The sequence below is a fragment of the Diadema setosum genome, chromosome 10, assembly GCF_964275005.1.
Source record: "Diadema setosum chromosome 10, eeDiaSeto1, whole genome shotgun sequence".
Classification (NCBI taxonomy): domain Eukaryota; kingdom Metazoa; phylum Echinodermata; class Echinoidea; order Diadematoida; family Diadematidae; genus Diadema; species Diadema setosum.
Window position 1 is genome coordinate 9,819,861 of NC_092694.1, and position 9,812 is coordinate 9,829,672.

General features: G+C 38.8%; 1 protein-coding gene across 1 annotated transcript; it reads right to left on the reverse strand.

Moving 5' to 3' along the window:
* Positions 1-3,635: 3,635 nt before the first annotated feature.
* On the reverse strand, positions 3,636-4,481 carry LOC140233732 (prostaglandin E2 receptor EP3 subtype-like). Its single transcript, XM_072313833.1, has one exon. It carries the CDS (start codon positions 4,479-4,481, stop codon positions 3,636-3,638), a length of 846 nt encoding a protein of 281 aa, XP_072169934.1.
* Positions 4,482-9,812: the final 5,331 nt, after the last annotated feature.

The window sequence follows — 9,812 nt, forward strand, 5'->3', positions numbered from 1 at the left end:
TTTTGACTAAACAAAGTAGGAAGTAAAATTAACGCTCACAGTGTTCAAAGATTCCTAGCCACGAGTGATCACGGTGTCCTCCTCACAAGAAATGTCTGTGCCATTGTTACGGGTATTGGTACTAACTGGTGGTCAAACTGGTGGTATGAAAGTTCTTTAGAGATGTTCTTTTTTTGAACTCTTAAAGGGAAATGATATCTGGCTATATATTTTTTAAAAATAAACATTTAAGGCTTTTTTTTAATGAAAACTATACATTGCTTTATTATTCGACTGTTTACTGAAATAATAAGGGCAATACAGTATTACCCTTGCTTTTTGAAAGATTTATCTTTCATTATGCAACATAAGAAATGAAGTTGTGTTGAAGTATCTTTATGACCTGTATTTTCTTTACATTGTTTGTCCTGCAGTAACATCATGAGTTTCGTAGTCTTTTCTGCAAGCGATAGCGGAACCACGATTCATAACATTAACGAGGTACTGCAGGTGAGTCTAATACCTTCTTGACAAGACTTAAGGGAATGAACATGATGAAAGGATCCCTCCCTAAAGAGAGCTACAATTCCAGGAATTGCTGCCAACCTTCGGACGTTCTTGCAGATTGTTGTAATAGGCCCCATGTTATTTGTGGGTGTTTTGGTGACTAAGAATCTTCAGCATGGCCAAAAACTCGTCGAAAAACCTCCATTTTTGCTCGTCGAACTTCGCGACTCCACGCAAGACAAAATGACATCGATGCAGGGAATGAGCGTCTTCCACTTGTTATACCTTTTTTATATCCATGAGTTCTGTTGCTCTTTCGCATTTACTTCATGGCCATGTGAGCAGCTCGAAAAGTAATACAGTAGGACCTCGATTATCTGGTCATGTATTATTCGGCTTCTCTGATATCCTGACGGCGACTGGCTGACATTCTTTTAAATATTTTCATGTATTTTCAGTGTCAAATAACAAACGCTAAACAATCAGCGTGCGAATACACTACGGGACACATTCCATTCATCGCAGCTGACCGTAACGTTAAGTCAATTCGTGAGACGATGTTAATGACTGGTGTCGCGCTTGTCACTGGATATGGCACTGAGTGCACAGTATATAGTGGTTACAGCACAAAGCAGTGGCCGTATTCGACAAGTCACAGTATCGATTTCGTTGTCAATATCAATCAAATACACTATAGATGAAGGGATATTTACTTATGTCGTTATATTTCCTTATCAACTTATGCAGTATGAAACATGACAATGCCATGCAGATAATGAACATGATGATAGTATTAGTAAATTTGCAGTAACACGCTAGAAAGTGCTGTATTTCATATCTCTTTTTAATATCGGGCCAAATCGATTATCCGGACGCCTGCTGGTCCCGACGTGGCCGGATAATCGAGGTTCTATTGTACTCCTTTCAGCCCTTTCGGCCACTCCGAACTGGAGTCATAATGAGGTCGTGACCGTCGCGTACCTCAAACACATTTGTGGAGAAAATGAGGCGTTTAAATGGATGGTATAGTTTTGATTGAGATGATGATTCAGCTGTTAACTCTTTGCGAGATACTTAGAAAACCGCTTTATGAAAAGTTAAAGAACATTTTAATAGAAATTCAAAATTTAATTGAGGAAAATCGGTTTTGAAATAGCTGAGATATCCTAAAGCAGAGTAAAACAAAACAATCCTTAAATAAGAAGTTGGGTTCCACCTTTGATTGGGATCAATTTGTTTAGATATCTCAGCCCCTTCAAAATCAATATCCATCAAATAAACTTTTAATTCCTCTTCAGATCATTATGCTCTTTCGTATTTCATAAGATGTTTCTCGTTATCTCACTAAAAAGGTAAAAACCTAAAGCCCCATCTCATCCAAAATTATACCATCCCTTTAATTATTCTTGGTGGTGGTGGCTTTGGCGTACATTGTTTTTAGTAAATTTTGTGTTTCTACTTTTTTTTTTTCAAAGGAGGAAGTCTGCACGGAGGAGGAAATTTCACTTGACACGTATATTGAATAGTAACCTACAAGGAAAATAGGAAAGGGGAGGTTTTTTGAAGCACCCATCTATATTCGATTGATTTCCCGAAAGATTCCGTAAAGGGCAATTCCATAAATTTGTTAACCAGAGAGTCAAATTTTCAAAATGAAATTAATATCAGCACAAAATCAATTATATATCATTTTGATGGAAATTGTTCAAACTTTTCAAAAATGTAAATTAGAAATGCACTTAATCAAGATCAAGGTCTCAAGAGTGATTAAAAGGAAACAATTTCACAACTGCTCTGGAACTTCTTTTAGAATGCACTATTTGATTTGGGGTTTTTGTGAAGGAAAAGAAAGCTTTTCAACTCACTACATCATTTCATACTAAGGTAATGAATCACTTTTTCCACATCCATAGGGTAGAGAATGTGAAAGTTCCAATTTATGTTGTCTTCTTTACTTTTATTTCATGCATTATTTCAATATACGTCCGAAAAAAAAACACCTAAAACACTCTAATCTTACCGTATGATAAAACCTTAAATGACAGCATACTGCAAAATCTCAATGCAAAGCAAGTTTTTGTTGTTTTTCAAAATAAACATGTGTAACTTTAGAATTTTGTAATTTTCTGTAATTAATGAAATATATGTTCGGACTTACACTTTTTTATGTACGTTCGAAACGGTTTTTATGTTGACTTCTTACTACGCTCCAGAGCCCATTGAAAACAGTCCTATTGAGTGTACATGCTTTAAGGGGAAATCCAGTACAAATATAAGTTAGTCTGATAAGAAAGAGTAAAATATTACAAGTTCAACGGTATAATTTTGTTAAAATCGGATGAAAAATAAGGACATTATGGCATTTCAAAGTTTCGCTATTTTCGGGGAACAGATACCATGCATGTTTTTGTGAGCTCGACCATACAGAAAGGAACTCAGAATGTTTAAATTACACTTAACATGTGTTTTACTTATCACTCATAATTATATTGAATGTGACCATGCAATTTTTGCTTTGTGTCATGTAAATGTTATTTGTATTTAAATGCTGAACTTTTGACTTATGTGTTACTTAACATTGTCATGGATGGATTTTGTGAATACAACACTTTATGATTTGTGTGGAATATGAAATGAAATGAAATGATAATGTATTATCATTAACAAGGGCAGTGTAGTATAAGCCTACATGAACACTCAATTCTCTAATACACTATAGGCCTACGGAATGTATAAGAAAATTAATGTCAGAGCCTGATTACATCTGTCGTATCATTCTATCAAGTGTGCTCGGATGGCAATCATTATTTTGAAAATGTGACATTCAATTCAAGCTCTGCTCGAGATGGTATTCTTCTCTTTAATTCTTCTACCTCTCTTATAACTTATTATTAAAGAATACAATTTCGCTGGTTTGTTTTGAATGTTGTAATCAGAGACAGCAGTCTATTAAGGCCATCGATGTTACGGGAATGATTAGTGCTTTATTGATTTGGATTTTTCACTCGGTTTGCGTACTTTGCGTTTCACTCGTTGATATACTACACATGGCGTACTTGGAGAAAATGAAACAGATAGAACAACAAACCACTCACACCTACTTTAAGTTTCAGTGGTTGTCAACTGAGTAAAACTTGGTACCAGCAGTTTTAAATGCTATTGATAATATATGTGAGGAAAGAAGAATGTGACATTACGAAAAATGGAAGTGAAGAAATGGTGTAGATCACAGACACAACGGAAACCATCTGCGCAAGTCGAATTTCTGGGTTTCGCGTCAATTTGGCCGATGCGCGCTGTCCTTTGTCTCCGTAACTCGTCGACGCCATGACGGGTTTAGCTCGAGTCAGTTTTACCAGCTGCCACAGCACGACTCCGTTGCAAACATGCAAAATCAGAAACATGGCTGCGCCTGTGGAGAAAAATATCACGATGAATGGTATTTCCCGGGGCTCTGATGTAGGCCCGGTTGGCATGCCGCATTCAGGTCGGCTAACATTTCCACGAGAGGCGTCGACCTCCACATTGAGGCGAACGTAGCTACCAACGCCCAATACGGGCAGTATTCCGATGACCGTCGCAACAGTGATTAATGAGAATGTTGCTATTTTCGCCCTGCGCATCGTCACGCTCTTCAAGTAGAAGAATGGCGCGCAAAAGGCGATACTCCTTTCCAGCGACATCAGAATATTGATGAATCCAGATGAAAACGACATCGTCAACATCGAAGCAAATAACAAGTTGCACATGATGGCAGTTACTCCAAACATGAATGCGAGTAGCTTCTCAACTATTGTCCCCAGAGCGCTCAGAAGATCAACGATAACCATAGATTTCACGAGGAACGCCGGTACATTTTCCTTGGAACGATTCTTTTTCTCAAGACGCGCTCTAGAGATCACGATCAAAGCTAAAATGTTGGTAATAGCAGCAATGACCATCACAACGAGTATGATAAGCGTGCTCGTAATGGAAAGTGGTGACTGAGTCGACATTGTCGAAGAATGTCACACGGAACCATCAGTGTATAATATTATTATTGCCACAAAATGTTCGAAATAAAAAATATGGCGGTTAGCGATGCATGATAATAGACTGTTTAACAGCACTATAAATGGTGCCGGAGGTGGGCATAATGGATTCTGGTCGGAATTGTTCCATTAATGTTAGTTTAACAATGATTCCTCATATTCCTTCAAGAACTGACCACTTTAATACATTTACTTCACAAATCAGTACGTTTTCCGCAACAAGCCGTTTCGTCATCAAAATTTACGAAGTAATTGGTGTAACAAACAGAAGACAGGGGACGAGGAAGGTTCAACTTGTTTAAACAAAATCAGGCGCAAGCCTAATTTTTACTTGTGATAAAACTGACACCTGCGTTCTTCAAACAAGCTACACATAGCACCCATATCTGATTTTGAGCGAGCGTGAAATACACAATCCGCGACACAACCGTTTCAGATTTCGCTTGTTTCTTTAAGTGGCAGAATCATGAAGACGGTCAATCACTGGACTTCAAATAATCGGATCCTCACTCGCACTCAAATCGCCAGCCGGAAATCACTTTTTCAGTAATAGCGCACTGCAATTTCCTGGTACATGCGTCGAGTGAATATGAATACAGGGAGGAATAATGTTTCCGCCCTCAAATGATATCCATTTTCATCGCTGCAAGCCCTGCAATAAGAAGATCGACACAACAGTGATTTATCATGTAAAAGAAAAAAATGGTGATCCCGCTTCATTTTTGAGGAAACAAAATAGGAAGTAAAACTAAAGCTCCACAGCGTTCAAAGATTCCTAGCCACGAGTGATCACGGTGTCAAAAGTCTCTCAAAAGAAATGCCTACGCCATGGTTACGGGTATTGGCACTAACTGTGGTTAAACTGGTGTTATGAAAGCTCTTTAGAGAGGCTTATCTCGAACGGGTGCGGCGCGGAGTGGAGCGGAGCGGAGCGGAGCGCTCAACGCACCCGTTCGAGACAAGCGTTTTATGAATTTTTAAGTTCCCGAAATTATTGGGGCAAAACGATACTTCTACCCCCCCCCCCCTATCTACACCTCTGCCGCTCACTCGTTCTTACAGATTTTTAGAGGCAATAATAGATAGGCCTACCGTGACCACAAGTCTTACCACCGTTGACCACGCCGCCGAAGTACGTGTGACAGTTTTATATTGTTTGTTCTGGTACTTTTTTTTTTTGTTTCTTTGGATTAGAAACAAAAACAACACAATTTCATAAGTGATTCGGCAAATTACATGGGGCGTTGTCCCCTCCGTGTAGATCCCATGACTAACATAAATTTGCATAAATTAACATAATTAATTCAGAATTCTGTGTAGACGTTTGATAGCTCCTACAATGCCCTATAATCAGATAAAACAAATATAATGAAAATCCACTGTAAAATGCCTTGAGAAGTAGTATTTTCATGTTTTTGGAGAAATTTTCATAAGGCCTAATGAATTTCAGAATATTTATGTGTTAAGTTTGGTAGCTCCCAGCAAGCCCTATCAGATAAAACAATCAGAATCGATTAGAAGTAGCATTTGTGTGCGTGTGTGTGTGTGTGTGTGTGTGTGGAAATTGAAAGTTGAAATTGCCACACACGTGTCGTGTCTGCGTACGGAGCCTGTTTCATATAGTCCCCTCGCGAACTATGACGGGACAAAAAGTCTGGCCTCTAAGACTAGCTTACGCGTACATTCGAGACTAGCCCCCCCCCCCCCCCCCCCGGTTGTCTCGAATAGGTGCGTTCATCGAACATACTCCGCCCAACGCACCCTTTCGAGACAAACGGGGGGGGGGGGGGGGCCTGTCTCGAACGGGTGCGTTGAGCGCTCCGCTCCGCTCCACTCCGCGCCGCACCCTTTCGAGATAAGCCCTTTAGGCATGATCTTTTGTGAACTCTTAAAAGGAAAAAAAATTATATGAAAGTAAATTTTCAGTTTCTGTTTTTAATGAAAACTACTCATTCCTTCTACTTGTCACTGACATAATATTAAGGGCAATGGTTTTACCCTTGTTTTCTGAAAGATTCAGTCTTTCATTATGAAGTTGTGTTGAATTATCTTTAGGACCTACAGTATTATTATTTTCTTTGAATTGTTTGTCCTGCAGTAACATCAAATGTTTTGTAGTCTTTTCAGCAAGCGATGACGGAACCACGATTCATAAGGTTAACGAGGCCCAGTCTGTAGCTGAGCCTAGTACCTTCTTGACAAGACTTGAGGGAATGAACATGATAAAAGGATCCTTCCTTAAAGAGAGCTACAGTTCCAGGAATTGTAACATTCTTTCAGGCGTTTCTTGTAGATTGTTATCATATAGGCCCTATGTTATTTGGTCATGTTTTGGTCGTCTTATGACTGTGAATCTTCAGCCTGGTCAAAACCTTGTCGAGAAGCTTCCATTTTTGCTCGTCGAGTATCGCGACTCCACGCTAGACAAATGATATTGAGACAGGGAATCAGCGTCTTCCACTTTTACTGCCTTTCCTTTTGAATATACTTCATGGCCATGTGGGCAGCTCGAAAAGTAATACAGTAGGACCTCGATTATCTCGCATCCGGCCATCGATTATTCGGATTCTCTGTTATCCGCACGCTGACTGGCTGATATTCTTTTTGATGTTATCATGTATTTCTAGTGTCAAATCTCACTCAAAACAAACAAAACGCTAAACCATTATCGCGCGAATACACAACGGGACATATTCCAATCATTGCAGCGGACTGTAATTTTTTAGTAAATTCGTGAGACGATGTTAATGACTGGTGTCGCGATTGTCACTGGATATGGCACTGAGTGCACAGTACTGGGTTACAGTACAATGCAGTGGCAGTATTCAACGAGTCACAGTACAAATGTCATTGTCGGTCAATATCAATCAAGCAAATAATAAATGAAGGAATATTTTACTTAATATATTACATTATATTTCCGTGTAAACGTATGCAGTATACCTATATGAAACATGAAAATCCGTGCACATAATGATGATTATTTATATAATATTGGATGGCCTTGAGATTGATACAAGGAAATATTGGACGAGCTATGCACAAATATTGGACGAGTCGAAGACGAGTCCAATATTTTGCTTAGCCAGTCCAATATTTCCTTGTATTAATCGAAAATAGGACATCCACTATTATCATTATTATCCTACAGAGGATTTTAGCAAAGAATATTTTCACTTACCCTTTCTGTCTCCGAGTGCTGTATGGTCTCCTACTGTACTTGATCTTGACATGGGGTATGGTACCGGTACACTCTTCAGTGCAAGTTAATCTACTTCATTCCCTGATAAAACAGTGATCTATTATGTATCCATGGTAGTCGTCATGTTACTGTTAGGCCGAGATCTATTAATAGCTAATTTAGACCAGAATTAGATGTTCTTGTATCCGAGATCTGAGACACAATTCACGTCACATCTACCGTAGATCGTGAAAGATTTACTTCAGTAGTACTGTAGTTCTATGGCCTACGGTACTTAGTAATAACACATTATGCATGTAAATGCAAGCGGCGGCGGCCGGCTACATGTATATCGCGCGCAGGCTATCTAGCAGTAGCGCTGAGCTGATCAATCGTCGCCGGCCTGCACAAAAAAATGCAACTTGTTTCCATCAAACCTCAATTTAATTTCCTGGTATGAAAGTGATATTTTGAAAAATTGTATGCAAAACAATTTCAACTAATTGATATATGAAATTTGTCTGTATAAACACAGAATTTTAGAAGAAACGATATTTTAGTTAATTCGTGATTGACCAATCAGAGACGTTTTTACTTCATATTTCAGGTCATCTCGTATATATCTCAGCCAATCACGGTGCAGTTTATAAAAACTTTGGGGAATCCCCCTCTTGCCGTCCAATATTTTAAATATTGGTCGCCTCGGCAAAAAAAAAAAAAAAAAAATATTGGTCGAGTTCAACAAACTTTCTAAGTGGGTCGGAGGTTATGAGGTGCGTCGACAAAATAACACTTGTATTCGGGCTCCAAAAATCCTCTGTATGGATAATAATAGTAAATATTGGTATTAATGGTAATATCATGTGTATATACCCCTATAGCATGGCATGCTAGAAAGTACTGTATTTGACATAGTTCTCTTATCCGGCCAAATCGATTATCCGGACGCCTCGACGTGGCCGGATAATCGAGGTTCTATAAAGACTGTACTCCTTTCAGTTATTTTGGTCCCTCCTGAAGGGACATAATGATGTCTTGAATGTCTCTTAATTTTGCAAACACATTACTGGAGAAAATGGTGAGACGTTTAAAGGGATGATATACAGTTTTGATTAAGATAATGATTCAGCTGTTAACTAATGAAAACTTAAAGAACATAATACTATCATTCTTATAGGAATTTAAAGTTTATTTGTGGAAAATAGGTTTTGAAATGGCTGAGATATCCAAAACAAAGTAAAAACAAAGCAATCCTAAAAAAGAAGTTCAGTCCCACCTTTGACTGGGAACAATCTCTTTAGATATATGTTAGATCTCTCAACCCTTTCAAAATCAATTTCCATCAAATGTTGGAAACCTTTGATTTGCTCTTTCATATTTCATAAGATGTTTCTTATTATCTCACTAAAAAGTTGAAAACCTATTAAAAGTCCCCCATCCCTCTCACCCAAGACTATATCATCCCTTTAATTGTTGCTGTTGATGGTGGTGCCTTTGGTAATGGTGGCGCTGTTTTAGTAATTGTTGTGCTTCCATTTTTTCAAAGGGGGAACGCTGCATTCAGGATGAAATTTCACTCGGCACGTATATCAGAGCTACCAAGTCTCACGCATTCTGCGTGAGACTCAAGCATTTAGGGCCTGTCTCACGATCTCACGCAGGGCACCCATTTTTCTCACGCATCGGGTGAAGTCTGCAATTTGTGCCAAAAATAAGGAGTATAGCTCAAAGGATTCAAGTGATAGTTGCAATTGAAGGTATATTTCCCTTTTGTCTTTCAAAATTTTTTAGTAAAAAATAGTCACTTAAGTATGCACCAGATCGCATCATTAAGAGCTAAAAATTCAAAAAAGCTCCCTACCATGGGAGGGGTGACACCCTCCTTGTTCGCGCGCGAATGCGCGCGAGCGCCAAAACGCCGAGTCATGAAAATCTCACTCATAAAAGTTTTTTGAACTTGGCATCTCTGGTATATTGAATAGTGACCTAAGGAAAACAGGGAAAGGGAGGTTTTCTGAAACTCAGAAGTACCCATCATGGCCATGTAGATCCGACAAATTTCCCGAAAGATTCCGTGATACGTGATGCTCCAATACGATAAACACATCTCCATC

Bases quoted from the DNA above. Each gene is read 5' to 3' on its own strand.
- LOC140233732 (XM_072313833.1), bottom strand. From the start codon at position 4,481: ATGTCGACTCAGTCACCACTTTCCATTACGAGCACGCTTATCATACTC.